This window comes from Miniopterus schreibersii, assembly GCF_964146895.1.
Source record: "Miniopterus schreibersii genome assembly, chromosome: 2".
Classification (NCBI taxonomy): domain Eukaryota; kingdom Metazoa; phylum Chordata; class Mammalia; order Chiroptera; family Miniopteridae; genus Miniopterus; species Miniopterus schreibersii.
The window spans coordinates 27293896-27312865 of record NC_138102.1 but is presented as its reverse complement, the minus strand read 5'-3'; the positions used below and the strand labels follow the sequence as shown (position 1 = coordinate 27312865).

At 36.3% G+C, this 18970-nt stretch overlaps 1 protein-coding gene across 1 annotated transcript in view; it reads right to left on the bottom strand.

Moving 5' to 3' along the window:
- Positions 1 to 2837: 2837 nt before the first annotated feature.
- Positions 2838 to 18970, bottom strand: part of ANKRD10 (ankyrin repeat domain 10) — a 32589-nt gene continuing 16456 nt past the window's right edge. Inside the window, exons 4-6 of the mRNA XM_081130009.1 lie at positions 14435 to 14670; positions 7625 to 7720; positions 2838 to 4463 (exon numbers count right to left, since the gene is read on the bottom strand). Coding sequence (XP_080986135.1) covers positions 3988 to 4463; positions 7625 to 7720; positions 14435 to 14670 — 808 coding nt within the window. The 3' untranslated portion in view covers positions 2838 to 3987. The remainder of the gene's footprint in view (positions 4464 to 7624; positions 7721 to 14434; positions 14671 to 18970) is intronic.

Below are 18970 nucleotides of genomic sequence, written 5' to 3'. Positions count from 1 at the left end.
CCCTCTGCTGTGCAGTAAAAGATTTTTTTCGCTTAATAACGTCCTTGATGCAGTAAAAATAATTGTATTAAATCTCAGCCACTGAGTACATTCTGTGTGATAAATGGGAAGTACACTGAAAGGCTTCTGTTGAACACCCAAGTTCAATGGTTGTCTCCAGGATAAACACTTGTCTGGCTGTTGTGCTACAATGTAACTAGTTTTCTTTCCTGAAAACATCATTTTTATTTGAAAGAATGATTGACAAACTATGCTTATTAAGATTTGAGTGTTTTGCAGATATGATTTTAAAAGACTAGCCAAGTGAGCCTGCCACTTCAAGGAAAGCAACTGACAGTATTTGTGGTCTTTGATAAAACTTGAGCTTTCAAGCAAAAATTAGAGTGTTGCAAAACTTGTATCCACCACCATGTGCTCAAGAATGTCTGATTTTTATGAAATTGTCAGTGGTATGTGATTTTTAATATTAAATAAATGGGATGTTTCAACCTTTGGAAGATCTGCAGAACTCAAAGAATATTTTCCAAATAGCTAATGCATAATGTTATAAAATCAAGCATGGACCCTCGCCAGTTTTCTCAGCGGTGAGAGTGCTGGCCCTTGGACTAAAGGGTCTCGGGTTCGATTCCGGTCAAGGGCACGTACCTCAGTTCCAGTCTTGATTCTCAGCCCCAGCTGGGGCTTGTGCAGGTAGCAACCAATTGATGTCTCTCACATCAATGTTTCTCTCTCTCTGAAAAGCAATGGAAAAAAAAAAAAAAAAACAAGCATGGGGTAGCAGTCCATTCAAAGTGCAAGATACACAGATTCTACGTAACTGAGTACAGCACATTCATTGACACTGGTTTCTGATTCAACTTTGCAATTAACTTTAAGGAACTACCACTGTGGTTTTGGTGTTTCATCAAATACCTATGATTAACTAATTCCAAAGGCTATTAAAATATCCCTCCTTTTCTCAATTATCTCTATGAGGCCAGATTTTCTTTCTTATATTTTTAAAATGTTTTTGATTTCAGAGAGAAAGGGAGAGAAATAGAAACATCAATGATGAGTCGTAATTAATCAGCTGCCTCCTGCTCGCGCCTTACTGGGGATGAGCCTGCAACCCAGACATGTGCCCTGACCAGGAACTGAATCATGGGTTGACATTCAACCACTGAGCCATGCCAGCCAGGTGAGGCCAGATTTTCTTTAAGGACCTCAACCAGAACATTTATTTGGGCCTTTTTTCTCTCAGCAATGTTTTAGTTTTTAGTGTAGTGGTCTTAAACACCTTTTAAGATATATTCCTAGGTATTTCAGTTTGGGAGTTACATAAATGGACTTTTAATCTCATTTTCCAACTGTTTGCCACTAGTATTTAAGAATATAAGCATCTACCCCGGCCAGGTGGCTCAGCTGGCTGGAGAGTCGTCCAGTACACCAAAAGGTTGCAGGTTCAATTCCCAGTCAGGGTGTATACCTAGGTTGCAGGTTCGATCCCTGGTTGGGGCACTGTACGAGGCAACCGATTGATGTTTCCCTCTCACATTCATGTTTGTCTCTCTAAAATAAATAAAAACATATCCTCGGGTGAGAATTAGAAAGCAAAAACAAAAACATATCTAAAAGGGTCTTCAGACCAAAAAGTTAGGAATCAGTGAACTATTGTAGTATTTCAGCATGAACTTAGTTTTGGTGAGTTAAACATTGCAAAATATAAGCTTATTTTTAATCAGTGTTAAAATGATGTCCACAATTTTTTAAAATATAGAACATTTTTTCTTCTTCTTAAAGTCCTATCTAAAATCCCCCCGCCCAATATATACGAAGTAGAAAGAACCTTCATGTCCCTAGTGTCAACATCAGCTCACACCCAATCTCGTTTGAGCTTTGTCTCCACTCACTTTCCTCCATTATGAAGAAGCAAATTCCAGGCATGATATAATTCCATCATAATTTCCTTATGTATCTCTCAACAAGAACTGAATGTACTAGTGTCAATGACTCAACTACAATATGACAAACTTTGCATAATACCCACCGAAGTGTGGATATTGCCCTACTATAGATTCCACGCAATATTTTTACCCCCAAGAAGCAGTCATTGTTCAACTTCCAAAGCAAACCAAATGTTCTGACCTTCAGCATATTTTTTAAGAGATTCACTCACCAGCAAATATCACCTAGGAAGTCTCTGAAATACAAAATTGTCAAGAGGGAATAAAAGACATTAGGTTTCATCTCTCTTGTTTGGGGGGCTTCTCGGGTCAGTCTGTTAAAAAGGTTTCCCAGGCATCTGGGTTTGGAGCTTGACTACTGACGCCCACCGTGGGCATGGGAGAAGGCAGTGGTGACACAGCAGATTTTCCTGTTCTCATGAGAGTCATTTTTGTGACACTTCCAGAGCCTAATGCTTTTTCATTTTGGCCTCTCAAGTTTTACAATAATACGCATACAATAACAAGTGTTTTAAATAACATGTATACACATGCCAGAATGGCTATTAACTGTAAGTTAAATTTTAAAAAGGCTTATATTCATAATATCTGCTGACCCAAGTAAGTTAAGTGTGGTTGCTGTCACTTATGAAAATAACGCAAGGACAATACTGTTAGCTGACAGCACTTTATTACCTGCCCTTCCCTCAGCCCGCATCCAGGAAGACAAAGTGTCCATAAAACTGCAGTATAAACCAAAGGTGGTAAAAAGTACTATACGGTGGGAATCAGAAGAGTAATGTAAAATCTCACAAGCAAAATGAAAGGCAATAATAAACTTCTACCTCCCCCTTCCCACTCCTTCCACGGACACCCCCCCCACCACCTGGAAAGAAACCACACCGTAGGAACAAATCGAGTGTGAGAGGTTTTTTTTTTATTCAATTTGTAAAGGACAGTTTAAAAACAAAATGTTAGTAACACTCTAGAACATTGGCCTGTTCATTTGACATCTTCTCTATTTTCACCAATTTTTATTACAAAAATCAGAAAAGTAAAAACTCATTACAATATTTGCACAGTGTAACCACAGTGTCACTGAAACAAAAGCTAATTTCTATAAAACCATAAACTTAACAGTTTTATTAAGAGAGGTTCAAAATTCTCTCAGTTTACTGAATATACATAGTGGTATATATTGTAAAGCAGAAACCCCCCAAAAAACAAAAACAAGGAAAAAAGAAAATATAAGTCAGAATAGTCAGTTAAATATTTTGACCTGACAGTTCCTACAAATAGTAACTTCCACTACATATAAAGGAAACCGTTATCTGTGGTAAAAATTCTAGAGACAAAGTAGGAAATGTGTAATAAAAACAATCGGAAGTCAGTCCCTGTGCGTGTATTTTCAATGAAATCCAGGGAGTGAGTTACATCATGAAAGAAGGGACATAACTTATGCATCCAAACCACTGTGTGTGTCTACAAGTAAACCTTCACAAGGCAAGCTGCAAAGTTTCAATGAAAGGACTTCGAAAAGCACAAATATTCTTTTCTTCATACAAATCACTCCAAGTCATCTTTGTAAGGCTGGACCTTGCATAGGGAAAGAGCTGTGTTCTGTCAAAAATTCTGCAGGAAGGAGGAAAAGCAAACTTTCAAAATGATGCCCGTGTGCAAAGGGTTAAATCACCAAGCACCTCACTGACTGCCTCCAATTTATCTTCATCAGATACAATTTAATTTGACAAAAGGAAAAATGCCAATTTATGGTGACAGTATTCAAAAGAAATACTGAGACTGGCAGCAGAAAAATTAAATTCTCAAAGTGCATCTTTTAAGAGGTCTGCTATCCAAGAAACACCTATGCACTAAATAAGCTCCACTCGTGCATTCACTAGGACTCACGAGGAATTCGTCAAATACAAGTTTACTTTTTCAGAAAGTTAAAGTATAAAAAAATAGGACAAATTATGGCATTCCTTTAAGTGGATGCTACATTAGTATTCTGAGTTGGTTTCTAGGAAGAATTAATGCTTCCAGACAGAGCCAGACCACTTGTCTTTTAAGAGCCATGGTAGAGGTTCATGGTACCCAAGACGGCACTGTCGTATCTTTCTTCCACCTTCACAGAATTGGAATGCTCTATTACACTATTAAGCTCAGGGATGCTTTCAGCAGTGTCCCCAAACCCGTGGTAATGTCCATAGTGCAAATTTTCCCCAATATCTTCCACCCAGGAAGGTCTATTAGCTATGCAGCTACTTGGACTGCCATTCAGGTGCAGAGAACCGCACATCTCAGGGTTAATGCTCATGGTCTTTTCTGGCTCCTCGGTCCCATTAACATAGAGAGAACCCTGGCTACTCGGAAATGGCCGTCCTGGAACTAATCCATTGCTAATTCCATTAGATCCTGTTAAGCACTGGTCATTCCTGCTTTCCATCCCATTGAGCTGAGTCGTGGAAGGGAAGTCCAAATGTCCATTGATGACACATCCGTTTGTCAATGTATTCGATACGGAGCTACTGTTTTTCATATCTGCATTGAGAAATACACCTGTCACCAAAATTCAGAACCAGAAGGGAGGAGAAACTATAAATTGCTGCATTGCTGCTACAATTTTAAAGGACTTAGTTTCTTTTCTTTTAAACAAACCAGTTCCTTTTGCAAAGAAAAATCTGTACATAGATTTAAAAACAAAACACAACAGTAGCATTTTCCTGGTAAGAAAGGAAACATTTATAAATTTCAGCAATGTTGGGGAGCCAAAAATAAAAAAACTTAAGTTGACAAATATTCTACATGAAAAATACCAATGGTACCAAAAAACCATCAAAAAACTTCCCATTTTAAGACTATTTTCAGAGAATGGTTTTTAAAATCAACCCTGAAAAAGTCCAGCAGAACTCAGTGTTAGGATTCCCACAAAGGGCAGAAGTAAAACACACACTTCTCCAGCTCTTAAGAGGAGGAAAGTGGTTGTGAAGCAGGTGAATTAAGGAAGCTCCTCGGACGAGGTGAGACAGTGTCACACCTCGCAAGTCAGGAAAGCACACACAGGAATATGAAAGGAACCGCTTTTCCTTGTAACACTCACATCTACACAGTACTTCTGCCAAATGCCACACGGCATCTCCGCAGAGCACAGAACACAGCGACTACAGGAAGGAACTAATGGTTCTCGTGCACACAGTCCTGGGCCACTAGCAGTTCTGAGGTTTCTTCTGAGTTCAGCAAGTAAGGTGATTATGACATCCAAGGTTCCACTTTCAAAAACAACTTATGTTGGAAAATGTTGATAGTTTAATCTGCATCCATTGAGAAGGATGTCTTACCAAAAAAAAATCAATCACAAAACGTTTGGGCACATGGGAATAGGCAATTACAAGGTATTTTTCTGTATAATGAAACTAGAGAGTTAATATTCACGTTCACAGGAATTCACAGCACAGTATAATGATCTAAATTTATGTCTTGCTTGATAGTATTAAATTTTATCCCAATCTCCTGCCCTATTAAAGCATGGTATGATGGATGATAAACACTGAAGAGCCGAGTTCTGAGATGAGGACCCACTATGCTCATCCAGTCACCTAAACATCTCACATGGGGCGATTCTCCCTGCGAAGGGCCTACTTTCAGGCTTGTCATCTAGAGACCTCTGACTTTGCACTCGAACACAGGCATTCTGTGTCCTGAAAATCTCCCTGCCAACAAAAAATCATAGCTTGTTCAATGAAAAAAAATATCTTCTACACATTTCATTAATCATCAATTTTCTGGCAATTTAAGTGACAATCACAGTTTAATAACTGCTATAAATTCTTCAGAGGATTATGAATTTTTTTTAAAAATTAAATGACAGCTTTTCTATTTAGTCAAAACTCAAAGCTAGAGAACAAGTGTTTCAAGAACTAAACATGAAATGAAATAAAAAGAAAAAAAGTTGTTCCCGGAAAATATTTATATTAATTTTTTTTTAAAAAGTATAAACTGTTCCTGGGTGATAAAACTCATGGATATGGTGGCAAGTTTGATAGTTAGTAATAACTGGTATACTACTAACAAAGATGAAAATTCTATTTTCAGGTGACTGGGTCTATAAAGGTAAAATGAATACCTCCTCAGAAATCTGAGTTGAGGCTTATTTTTTGTTTAATGTTCACTGTGTGTGTACTGCTTTCCTTTAGTGCCCAGTTAATTAGTTCCATTATGCAATGTCAAAATCAAGGTTAGTTGGTAACCTTATATCATTGTGAAAAATCTAATAAAACTGAGCATGAAAATAGCAGACATGCTAGAGACTGGCTAAAACATAACCACGCTTGGCCAGGACTCACACATCACTGGCCACCTCCAATACTGTCCTTTATTCTGCTCCAAAGTGCCTTTCAGGACTCACACTTCCCGCTCACTCATTTACTTATCTACTGCAAGTAATCTCTAGCAATTTAAAATTTTTGTTTATTCAGTCAGATAATGTTATAAATGAAATGATGGAAAATATGGGAATGCTCACTTGGTACCTGTATATGGGATGAGCTGGGCTTTTTTAATGTTATGTTCAAGCTTGGTATTAAATTTAACCTGAAAACCCAGGGAATTAACATTTGAAGATTAAAGAGTGATTACTTCTGCCATTTCAAAAGCATGTACCAATGCCATTTTTTTAAAAAGCTGCCTTTGGGTTTTGTTTCATTTAATTATTTGGCAAAAAGGTGACTCCACCCACAACAATTCTGTAGCTTCTGGAAAGATGTACACATTTCATTTTATTGAACAGAAATTATTTTTTTATGTAAGTCTGGGAAACAAAATATGTAATCTTTTATCCCCAGTGAAGAATTTAGCATAAAGACATACTAATAAAACTTTTAAAAAGCCAGTATCTATTTCTGAATATATTAATATGGCAAAAGAATGCCTAAAATGTTTTCATGGTCACTTAAATCAGAGAACAGTAGGAAAAAAGCATTAACTAAATGGATAAACTTTATTCTGTAAGCTAAAAGAACTGAGCCTTTGCCTTTTAAAAACTGATGACTATCAATACTAAAATTTTAATGTTAGCGTATAGAATGTGTGTTGCGAGACATGTGGTCAGCACTTTACTAGACCCAGAGTGCATGGCACAGAAACCAGAGCAACCACTGAGTGTCGAGTGACAGAGTCCGTATTGGCACTACCGGTTACAAGTCAAAACCACAATGTTTACTAGTTCTCAATGTTTATGGCGAGTCATCCTTCTTGCTGTTTATCACTTTGAAATTACTAGCAATAGATGTTCACTCGGTATATTTGCTCAAAGTCCTCCATCAGGAAATTGAAAATGCAAAACCTTATTAAAATTAAACAAGGCACATTAAGCAAGTTTAAAATCAAAATAGAAAGATTGCACTTATATTTTTCATATCCATAGAATGCACCAAAAACACTTATCCTTGTATCTACAAACTTGCCCAATATACGCAAATTATGTATAACATTCTTTGAAACACTAGACAACAAAGTGCAAAACTCGTTTGAAAGCAGCTGTTAGAAATAATATGCATACTGATTCTTGCAACGACAAGGGGTCTGCATTGCTGAAACAGTATATATTTCTATTTCTTTTGGTCCAACAGAACCACCCTCCTGCTGTGTGGTGTCTTCGACCATTGGATTGTTGTTGCAGCTAACAGGAAACTGTCCACTCCCACCTGTTACAACAGCAAACTCTCTATCGACGTGCATTTTGTCAGCATCGTCTTCTGCCTCGCCGTTCACTAGTGGCATGGAGTAGTCCGAGCTTTGAGCTGCACAGGAAACAAAGGCAATTTTAGATTCCCTGCACATACAAAAAGACTTTAAGACAAATGTTTCTCACTTCTTTTTGTCAGAGCACTGAACATTCCAAAATAATCAATTTCATAATCTAGATGACGAATGAACTTAGTACACTGAGAAACTTTTCCACAGTATAAAGTATTTCCCAAAGTGTGCAGTTTCAATGAAAAGTCATGGAATTTAAGATAGCTATTCTAGGTTTACCCGATGGCATAAATTCTCATTTAAGGCTGTTCTCTGGACAACATAAATTAAAATCTGGACATATTTACAAACATTTTTTAAAAAATTCAGCATATTCTATACTATGCCTCGAAATGTTCATTCAATTGTTTTTCATAAAGAAATACTACGAGAATTCTTGAGTAACAACATAAAAACCATGAAAATGAATCTCAAATTTAAAAAAAATCATTGATTTCAGAAACAGAAATAATGTAAAAGCCAAGAATCAAGACAGGCCAGGCCTGTCAATACTGTCCCCATGTGGCACTAGCTCCTGTGCTTCAAGACACAATAAAAATGGAAAAACAAATCATGGAAGTCTTAGTTCCAAGACATTTGGAGATGGAGCTATATGTACATTTCTTATGAAATTATCATTCTTTGTATCTTGGAGGAAAGCTAATATGCACATTTAAACACTTTTCTTCCAAGTATTACATACTCTGTGCGGAAACACTTCTCCCCATAAACCCTAGTAATCCCCACTTCTCAGGAGCAGCCACTCTCCTTTGATAGACAAATCTAGTCTTACGCATGTATTTTCTTCAAAACCATACCCTAAAAATCACTTTTATGCTTTGCTTTTATTCGTTTACAATGGCATGAATACACCCCATCATCTAAGTTCAAAAGAATCTTTAAAGTGAAAACCCACTGTATGGCTGTATTGTAATTCCACCCCCACCAAATTCCCCCGCTGTCTGGGCTGCTTCAGTTCTCTTTCCTATCGTGAATACCATAATTAAAGTTAACATCCTTGTAAAGGCACCTTTGTGCATGTTTATGAGTCTTTATTCAGATAATAACCAGCATTATTTTTGGCTCAAAGAATATATACAACAAATAAGTAACAACTTTTAATGCTAAATATTTTTCAAATAACTTAAAAGCAGAGATTTGAACTTTGCAGCTTTAATTACTTCCAGTTTTAGAGGCACACAAGTCATTTTCAATATAGGAATGAGCATATTCCTGATTATTCCCTTAACTGTTGAAACCAAAGATAACGTAGTCTTAAAAAAAAAAAACAAATTCTGAATTAGTATATGGGAAAAACAGAACAGTGTGATTTTGTGTAGCTGGGAAAAAACAGACGTCTGCACAGGTATGAGGCCAAAAACAATTCTACAAATAGAGGTGCTTTGGCATTAAAGTCAGAGGCATTAAACCACGGATTTCCGTCTCTTCTACTTAATGATTTTGTAATCCTCCACAGGCCCAAATCAGTGATAGGCAAGGTTCTATCTTCACTATCAAACAGTGAAGTCCTTTGGAGAGATCAGTGGTTAAAATAAGCGATCTTAAAAGGGGGGAGGGGTGATTGGTGAGGGGTGTCCCAGATACTTTGACAGACTCCATACAACCTTAAGGGAGTTCTTAGCCAGTCTTTTGAGAGATAAACCCGCAGCCGGCATGGGGTCTGGCTTCCCCCCTTCTGCACTCTCCAATGCCTGATAAGCCAAACCAGGTAATATACCGAGAACTGGTGCAGACGTTCACGGCAAAACCACAAATGTCCTTGCAAAAGAAACATCACTGGGGATACAATGCAGCTTTAAGTAGCTATACTCAAGTGTCTGGTTTTGTTTTGGAATTCAGGTGCCAGTGTTCCTTGGGGAAAGTGGCAACTAGGTTACAGCTGCAATTTCAGATCTGTGAAAAGCAGGTTTAAAAAAACCTGACAGAGACACAGAGACCATCCCCACCCCCACAATCTCCCTAAAAGGATATTTGTCAACTCATTCTTTGAGCCCAGTGCGTAGAATAGTACCAATATCAATGAATGAAACCTACTCTCTAGCCAGAAAAAGCACAAACACAGAAAGAAAGCAAAAATTATTAACTAGGGTAACCAGTAAAATTGAAAGAATTCCAATCCTTTTCAGGTAAGAGTGGAAGTGGGACAGGAAGGCAGATCTGCCACTAGGGGGCCAGAGAATCGGAGGCAAAGGAAGTTTGGGGACATTCAAAAAAATATGTATATAGAGCTGGACAAACCCTATTTTAAAGCAAAAATTAATACCTTAACTAGAGGATTATTCAGTGCACTAGGAATTCTCCTCTGAAACTGTTCCATTAAGCAGATAAAAGTGAAACAAGAACAAAGGCTTTCATATTTGGGTAGTCAAATTCTTTAATGTGGTAAGCATATGCTAATTCAGCCAGCCTAGAATTTATTTCCCTGGGGATACACAATCTTTTAGAGAGTTGTTCCCATAAAATATCTGCAAGGACATTTCACTACTTTGGCTGATAATCCAGCAGCCCCAGAACCCTGGGTAATTGATTCCATTCAAATGCCTTCACATCTTCATTCTCAACACTTGCAAATAGGGAGTGCTCAGTTAGATGGGGGCATTAAGGTTGCATTTGTCTGTTAAAATTGCATAAGTCATGAAATTAAAATTGACCTGTTGGAGAATATTAAGAACACTGGATCTGGACTTAACTCCTTTCTCTGAAAGCCACAGACGTCACCTGTGGCATTTTCTTCCCACATATACCTATCACCATTGCCAAAGGAACCATTTAAATATCCCATGTTGCATCTGAGAAAGGTGGCTTGTAAACATTTCAGAAAGTCTTCTTCCAAAATTGTAAATTTTGATTGTTTTGGAAAAGCACCTTCCCTTCCTGCTTTCCTTACTTCTAGTTAAAAGGAAAAATTACTGAACATTTTGTAAAATACCCTTACCTTTTGACTGCCAAAGCAGGTATTTGTTGAGATTCTAGTACATTAAATTGCACATTTATGACAGAAAAATCCCCTAAGATAGGCTCAAAATAAACAGCTTCCTTCCCCCACAGGCAGAATCACTGCCCAAGCCTTCTTCATCCTTGACCTCCGGAGCCAAGAAAGATGCTCCATTCAGGAAGGTGTCCAGGACAATGCTAATAAAACTAAATGATTTTTATAAAGCAGCTCCAGCTGAAGTCCGGAAGTCCATCTGTTATTCCATATTGAGCAAATGGTTTATAAATGGGGAGGGGAACCCCTAAACCTAATTACATAGATACTTCCTTGTACCATCATAAACAAAACCCCATTTTGAGAAATATTACCCCAAAGCACTTTTCATCAAAATCAGCCACTCAAATAACTTTGGATTTTATTTCACCCTCCAGAGTTTAAGGCCATATCTACGATGTCTATGTTCTGACCAAAGTGTTTTGATAAACATGACTGCATGAAACATCTTTTAAGGTATGAATTTTTGTAGTACAACTTGCTTCCAAAGGACAGTTTATATTTGAGCAGTACAAAAAGGACAAGGAATTACTACTCCTTTTAGTTCTTTTACATCAATATAGTTTCCAAGGGAAAATCACTCCAATTACCTTAAAATATTTGAAAATGGTTTCTTGAACTCCTTACTGTGGAGAATAGGTAACTTTCAGATTCATGGTACCAAAGTAAAAAAATTAAAGAGTGAATTTTACAGGGAACATCTCTAAGAGGTGGTTCAAACTATGCATTTATGTAGCCAAGATATTATTTCAGGAACCCATAAAAAAAGCCAAACCTGTACTTCAAAAGAGAAATTATTTTAAACTCTTCCAAATACTTTTACATGTGAAGTTATTTTAAAAAATATTTTATATGCATATGTTACATTAGGGGAAAAAATACTTTTGTCATGAGAACCAAAAACTTATTTAAAGAATGAATTGAGGCCTGGCTGGAATGGCTCAGTTGGCTGAACACTGCCCCATGTACTGAACAGTTGCCAGTTTGATTCCAGGTCAGGGCACGTAGGTTGAGACTTCAATCCCTAGTCAGGGAGCCTATGGAAGGCAATTGATCAGTGTTTCTCCCTTCCTCTAAGTATATACTCAGGTGAGGATTTAAAAAAAAAAAAAAAATTCAGAATGAGCAGAGACTTAAGCTCAAATATTTAAATAGCAAATCAAAACAAAATGCCAGAAATTAAATGAACTAAGGCAACCAATCTAAAATTACATGCTAAAAACCTGGTCAAAGAATGGATATAACTAGAGCTATTAAATCCAAGAACAACTTCACTTAGAACATTCAGGTAGTTGGGGGGAAGGGGGAATCTTGTTTTAGTGATTAAGAATTACTGCCCCAATACACTGTTTACAGCAAGTAAATGGTAAAACGAAAAAAATCAATTCTTCCTTTCCCAAAGAGAGGAGTGGCGACAGGTGTGCTTACAAATATGAACTTATACACACACTCTCTTAAGTGACATGCAGAACAATTTTAGGACTACCACTGCCAAGGACTGGAGTATTATAAAATTTAAGGAGTAAATAATTAAAATAATGCTCAGTAGACAAATGATGAACACTGGAAGAGGAGCTATGAAAGTTCACCTGGTGTCAAGCAATGATTCCTCCGGTGATGGTGACGAGTATTATCACTTCATGTACATGTGGAACAGTGCTCAACCTTAGGTTTGCATAATTATTACCTGCAAACTTAAATGCCAGGCGTCAAGCACACTGTCTTCGGAACTGACATCCTCAGGCCGAGTGTTAGGAATGGCAATTTGGGAAGGCTGCATGGTGAGTTTAGTGTGCAAGATGTGAATCGCTAACCCTGGTTCACCAAAATGAATCCTTATCTTGAGAAGGAAAATAAAATGCCCTGAAAACCTGCATGATGCTTCAAATCAAATTTATATAGTAAAAGAATTTAGGAAACCTAGGATGCTTAAAACAGAGATACTAGCCAAATCAGCTCACTGTAAAACCTTCAGAAACTAGTTTTAAAAACTCTCTAGGTACATTTCTGCATCTTATTAGAATTTAAGTGACAATCCTTTTAAAAACAAACAGAATTTAAGATTTATCCTACAAGCCTACACTCATGGTCACAGACTCATACAATTCTTGCATGAGGGCACAATGAAGCTAACACTTAATACCACTCCAAAATATTAATCAGGCATTAAACAAAAACTAATTGTTTTTTAAAATATTTTTAAGAGATTTTAAAATACATTAGAAAAAATATACTGAAACATGTTACAAATAAATGATAATGCTGAGCAACACTTCATTAAAAAACACCACTTTTAAAGTGTAGACATACCTCCTTATGTGCTTTATTATAGCACCTTCTAGATTACTGGGCTCATAACTTATGAACACTATGAATTTGATAAACTATTACACTTAAGTTTATACATTCATTTCTACAAAAAAGTCACATAATCACAAGTTTTTATAGGGACCAAGATTTTAAGTTACGTAGATACTATAATTTTTATTGTCATAACAAAAATGTTTTTGTCTGGATATACTCTGGTTAAAGAGACAAAGCACTGCTCGGCCAGGCGTGGCTCAGTGGATGAGCATCGACCTAGGATCCAGGCGATTGGGGTTCGATTCCCGGTCAGGGCACATGCCCGGGTTGTGGGCTCGATCAGTGACTCTCTCATCATTGATGTTTCTATCTCTCTCTCTGCCTCTCCTTTCCTCTCTCTGAAATCAATAAAGATATATTAAAAAAAAAAAAAAAAAGAGACAAAGCACTGAAGAGAGATGTTGACCCACATCAAATTTAAAATCAGCTAAAACCTCTAGCCAGCCAGGGTTTTCTAATACTATACTTGCATAGTTGATTTTTTTTTTTTTTAAAGCCAAAGGGCACAACTTTGTATTTTTAGCAAATCTTATCTGAGCGTGTAACTTCAGAATTACTTTTCACTGTCACCTCTAAATTTCCTTCTAAGTTTGCTAAATATTCTTGCCAAGCTATTAATTTGTCCTGCTAAGCTATTAAGATATTTTACACAGAGATATACATATATATAACTTTTTCCTAGATAAAAGGGAGGTTTTTTCCCCAACTTAGAGTTACTAGCTGATTTTGATTATTTGCAAACTTCAAAACTAAAGATAAAAAAAAACAGAATAACACCTAGAACTTGACTTACCTTAGAGATTTAAGTCCTCAATGTCAAAGTGACATACCAGGTCTTATGATACACACTACACTGTGGGGCACTGAGACCAGCTGAGGCCAAATTACAGTGCAAGTGGAACAGTACAGCAAACACCTACATTCCCAGATGTGAAACTATGTTTTACTACCAGACAAACAATTGTTGTAAGCTCAGGGACATTTACATGAAACAAAAAAATCAGGCACAGGGGCAAAATTTTTTTAATAGTTATATTTCCAACAGGTACAACAAACAAGAAAACTCTTTCTAATTCATGGCAGGTAAACCACGGTGTGCAGAACAGTTATATACACACGTTCACATGTGAGCTGTCAACAATGCCCCCTGATATCCTCCCTTTCTGTAAATGGCCAATCTTCAAAGTAGTAACACAGGAAAAACTCCACCATCACTGCACCAGAATCCTCCAGGCACAGTGCCACCTTAAGTGAAGGTCTCATCTTGAGGTGCTTTCAGCCATAAAAAAGAAAACACGTTAAAAAAAAAAAGTCTGCTCTTTCCCACCCTACAAAGTGGTCTCACCTTCAGTTCTAGCTTTCTTCACTCCAAAGGGTTCCGAATCTTCCAAGCATCTCTTGCGATTTGTTCCCACACTAACATGATTAGGAAATATATTCTGATGGCCCCCATTTAAGGTGCCATTATTATAGAAACGGTTCAGATGACAATTCTGGAGGTTCAAGAGAAACTGGGTACATTCTTGGAAACCCTGGGTTTGAGCAATGTCTGCTGCTGTCAGGCCACTGGCATTTCTCAGGCTGTATGACACAAAAACACTGAATTACATCCCATTAGCATTTTCATCTGGTCTCTGCTCCTGCCGAACTGACTAACTATCTGAAGGTGATATGAAAGAGTATACAGATTTACAGCAAGTCTTCATTAAAGAAGGAATTACTCATCCTAGCTCTGTAACTAACTTCTCTCTTATGCACATTTGATTACTAAGCAAGATTTGGGAGATAATTTAAAAATCAATATAGTAAACTTTAAAAAAAGGCAACTTCCTATTTAACTTCTCAAAATCATTTTTTTGTTAGTCTGAAGAACTTAAATTTATGCTAACTTCAGACTTAACCTGAATTCTATATTATCTGCACTTAATTTTAATAATCCATTCCTTTAGCTTGAGTAAAATCATTAACAAACAAACATGTACTGAAATTGTCCATGGCATTCATAACAATTGGCTTCCTAAAAACAAAGGTGTGCAATGGCTTACGGACAAGCCAGATTTTATGCTAACATGTGACACTATAAGTGGAAGTTCAGAAGGATGTCCTGACATTAAAATAATTTATCATTAGACTGGAGATATGAAAAGCTGAGGGGGTTTTTTTTTTTTTTTGGCCTTACTTAGGAAAATTTGCAGGAATTGGCATTCTAGAGCATTTGAGTGGATGTTTCCTGTGAAAGCCAAATACTATTCTAGGAACTCATGGCCTAGGCTGAGAGCCCTACTACAGAACAGAATCAACATTTTGCGTGGCTAACAGCACTAACAAGTAAAGGTCTGATGCCTTCTACAGTAGCTAAGATCCAAATTAAAGGAGGAAGTGGTGGCGGATCCTAAGTGAAAGATCTGAGTAAGATGAATATAAAAGAACCAGTTGAACTTGTAGATCATAATTCGAAAACAATAAAAATTTAGAGAACAAAAGCAATTCCATGTTGAAGTTCCCCTGGAGGACAAGAAAATACACTGCTCTGTGAAATAAATCTGTAAAAAAAGCAGAACAGGTTGTTAGCTACAGGTTGATAAACTGAAACTGCTGAAGTACCAAACAGCAAAGATACCTCCCATACTTACTCAGCAAGCTATGCTATGAACAGAGCAAAGGAACGGCCAAATAAGGCTTTATTTTGTGTAAGTGAAATAACCAATGCAGAACCCTTGATTCTTGTTTCCTAGGTTAGTATTAATACAAAAATAAATAAGAAAATAATTTTTTTTCCCAGAGAGAAATCTGGAGAATTGGGGACAAATAAGCATTTTTCATTTTTAAATATAACAGGCCTTGAATTCATATTTCCAGCCATTATACTCATAAAGCTCCACCTCAGGAATGAAAAATCTCTCTCTATATATATTCTTGGACAATCACTAAACGTGTCTTCACTTCTTAGAAAATGAGATAAAGAAATATATCATACATTTTGAAGAAAGGCAGAAGCCCAAACTCAATTTTATCAGATATAAGAGAGACAAAATTTATCAGATATAAAAGACAAAATTTAAGAGTCCCAGAAACCAACAATATTTTCTTAAACATATAAGGCAGTTGTGTGCAGCTACTGAGGACTAAAATTGACATTTTTAAATTTTACCTCACGGGTGTGAATTCTGATTATTCTAGAATTCTTAATATTTTTATTTTAATACATAATAAATTAAATGGAAAGCAAACACCAAAGTTTGGGCAGAGCAAATTACATGTATACAAAATGATCATTGATTTTTAATATCAGCTTGTTATTCAAATGTAACATTAAAGTGAGTGTACAGCTGGCTGATTTTTAAATGGTGTAATTTCATTTTCAGAAGATACCGTAAGTGAAGACGGTCCAAAAAGGTCTTTTGCAAGAATGAAGACACAAAAGTAAAAGTTGCTACCTGAAATTTTTTTAAAAAATTCTAGCTCTTCAAAATTTGAAAAGATGAAGACCCAGAACATAAACAAACTTTACACAATGATCGTTTCTACAGCTAAATATGTCTTGCTCTCCAAAATCAAATACAGAAATGAGAAGTTGTTGCTTAAAATTGAAACAAATAAAGGTGACAGTAAAGATTACTCCTTAGTGGATCAGAGAATAAAAAAGAACAGCACACAGATTTTTTTAAATGGCATTTACCACCATAAATGCCAGTTCACCATGGAAAACTTGTTTAAGGAGCATGGCAACGTTCTGAAGTTATTGAAAAGATTAACATTCAAATACACCCAATTCCTTTACTCTTCATTCAGAAATTGAACAGTAGACTGAATATGGGTTAGAATAGCAGTTTGCTTTTCTTCAAAGGAAATATAACCTTAAAGAAAAATAAGCAACAAATTAATGCCAATATCCACAGACTGTAGAGAGTGTGGAATTATCTGCCTAGATCTAAGACCCAGACATCACCTTACCCTGCCTCCTTCCTTCCCAAAAGTAGTCAAACACTTGCACGTCACTCAACTGAGAGTCAACCAAATTTCTAGGTTGTGTGAGGTATTATCTTCAAAATTCAAAAGAACTAGAGTCAACTCATACTATATACTTCCTATGCATGGACCAACCAAGGAAGGGAGAACAATCACAAGTCAAACTGATTCTTTACATAATTTTGGGGTACCGGAAATTAGAGTGATCCAAAAGGGAAGACTAAACATTCTATAAAGTATATGGACAGATATCAGAATCTGGAACATTCAACAACTGTGGGAGAATTAATCAGGAGATAATAATATTGGCAATATTCCTATAGTATTATCAGAATAGAAGTATCCTTTCTCTACTTCTAGGGAGCTATAGAAGATTTCAACTATAGTATATTATTTCCCAGGTTACTAAGGACTGAATATACACACTATATAGTTTACTTTAATAGCCTTTATATTCCTCTCAAGCAAAAGATCTGTTAATAACACTGATACACAACAACCAAAACTACCATTCCCCTCTTCTGCCTCTAAATGTTCTCCTTGCCATCTCCTCTCCGACTTCCCTACATTCATTCCTCCATTTTCTACCCTGGTGAAATGTTTAAACTCCCTAATTCTGCTCTGCTCACATTTAAAAACTTCCAAGTGGTGCTCAATCACAGAATGGACAATATAGAAATTGGCTGGAAAGGAATGTTAGGGATCATCTAATTCAGAGGGAGAACCTTTTCTGTAAAGGGCTAGAAAATAATTATTTTAGGCCTTAGAAGCCACAGTTTCAATTATAACTACCCTGTTATTGTAGCCTGAAAGCAGCCTCAGACAATATATATAAACAAATGAGCTTAACATGTACTATAAAAAACCTTAGTGAGTATTGAAATTAGAATTTCGTATGACTTTATGAGCCACAAAATATTCTTCTTTTGTTTTCTGGTCAACCATTTAAATATGTAAAAATCATTCTTAGTTTATGGGCCATTCAAAAACAAGCATCAGGCTGGGTTTGTTAACATTCAGCCAATAGACGAAACTGGTAACTAGTACTCTCTATTAACAGCTGTCTATGAGTTCTTGAAAAAGTCTTTCTAGTATTTTTATGAACTATTCAATTCAAACAAAAAGATAACTTTTAAAAAGTTGTTGAATCTGTTAAATAGCAAAACGTTAAATACCAAGAAAAATATCTAAAGGCAAACTTTAGAAGGATGTAAACTAAAAGACCTTGACAGAGCATGCAGAATATAACTATTCTATTCCATTTGAGTGTTTCCTATTAAATATTCTAAGTGTCTTACAATTCAGTTAGGCAGTGTCTCTAATATGAATAATGTAAAAACTGTCTTTATAGGTCTTAATTCCTCAAAAGCCACTTTTTAAAGTTTAATAAGTAGAGAGGACTTTCATATGAACTATAGAGCCTGAAAATCACGTGGATTTCCAGGTAAAAACTAGACTAATCATTACATGGTAGCATTCTCAAAACACTTTATTGTTTAACAAAAGCAGCTCAAATCTTAAAATTCTTTTTTCATATAAGCTATCCTATTTGATAAGCATGTTTCATTGTTGATGTTTTAAAATTCTGTTTTAAGAGCTGAAACAGTAATCCTGGTTAAAATGTATCATCAATTCATTAACCCTTCAAACTCTATTTAGTGTTCCCAGTTTAAGTAGGTGTTAAACCTAAGCTATCTCGTTATTTTCCTAAAATTCAACAGGAGCTGGGCACGTGAATTTGATTTAGGATTTACAGGTTCTGTGATAATTTCACATTCAAATATGGTACTTAGTTCTGCTGAAACTTTTTAAACAGTCAAGCCTTTATCTTTCAATCAATCCATAGGTGTTCACTGTGTGTGTGATAAGGTCACACTGCACTAACTGCTGGCCACTCCTATTAACCTCAAGT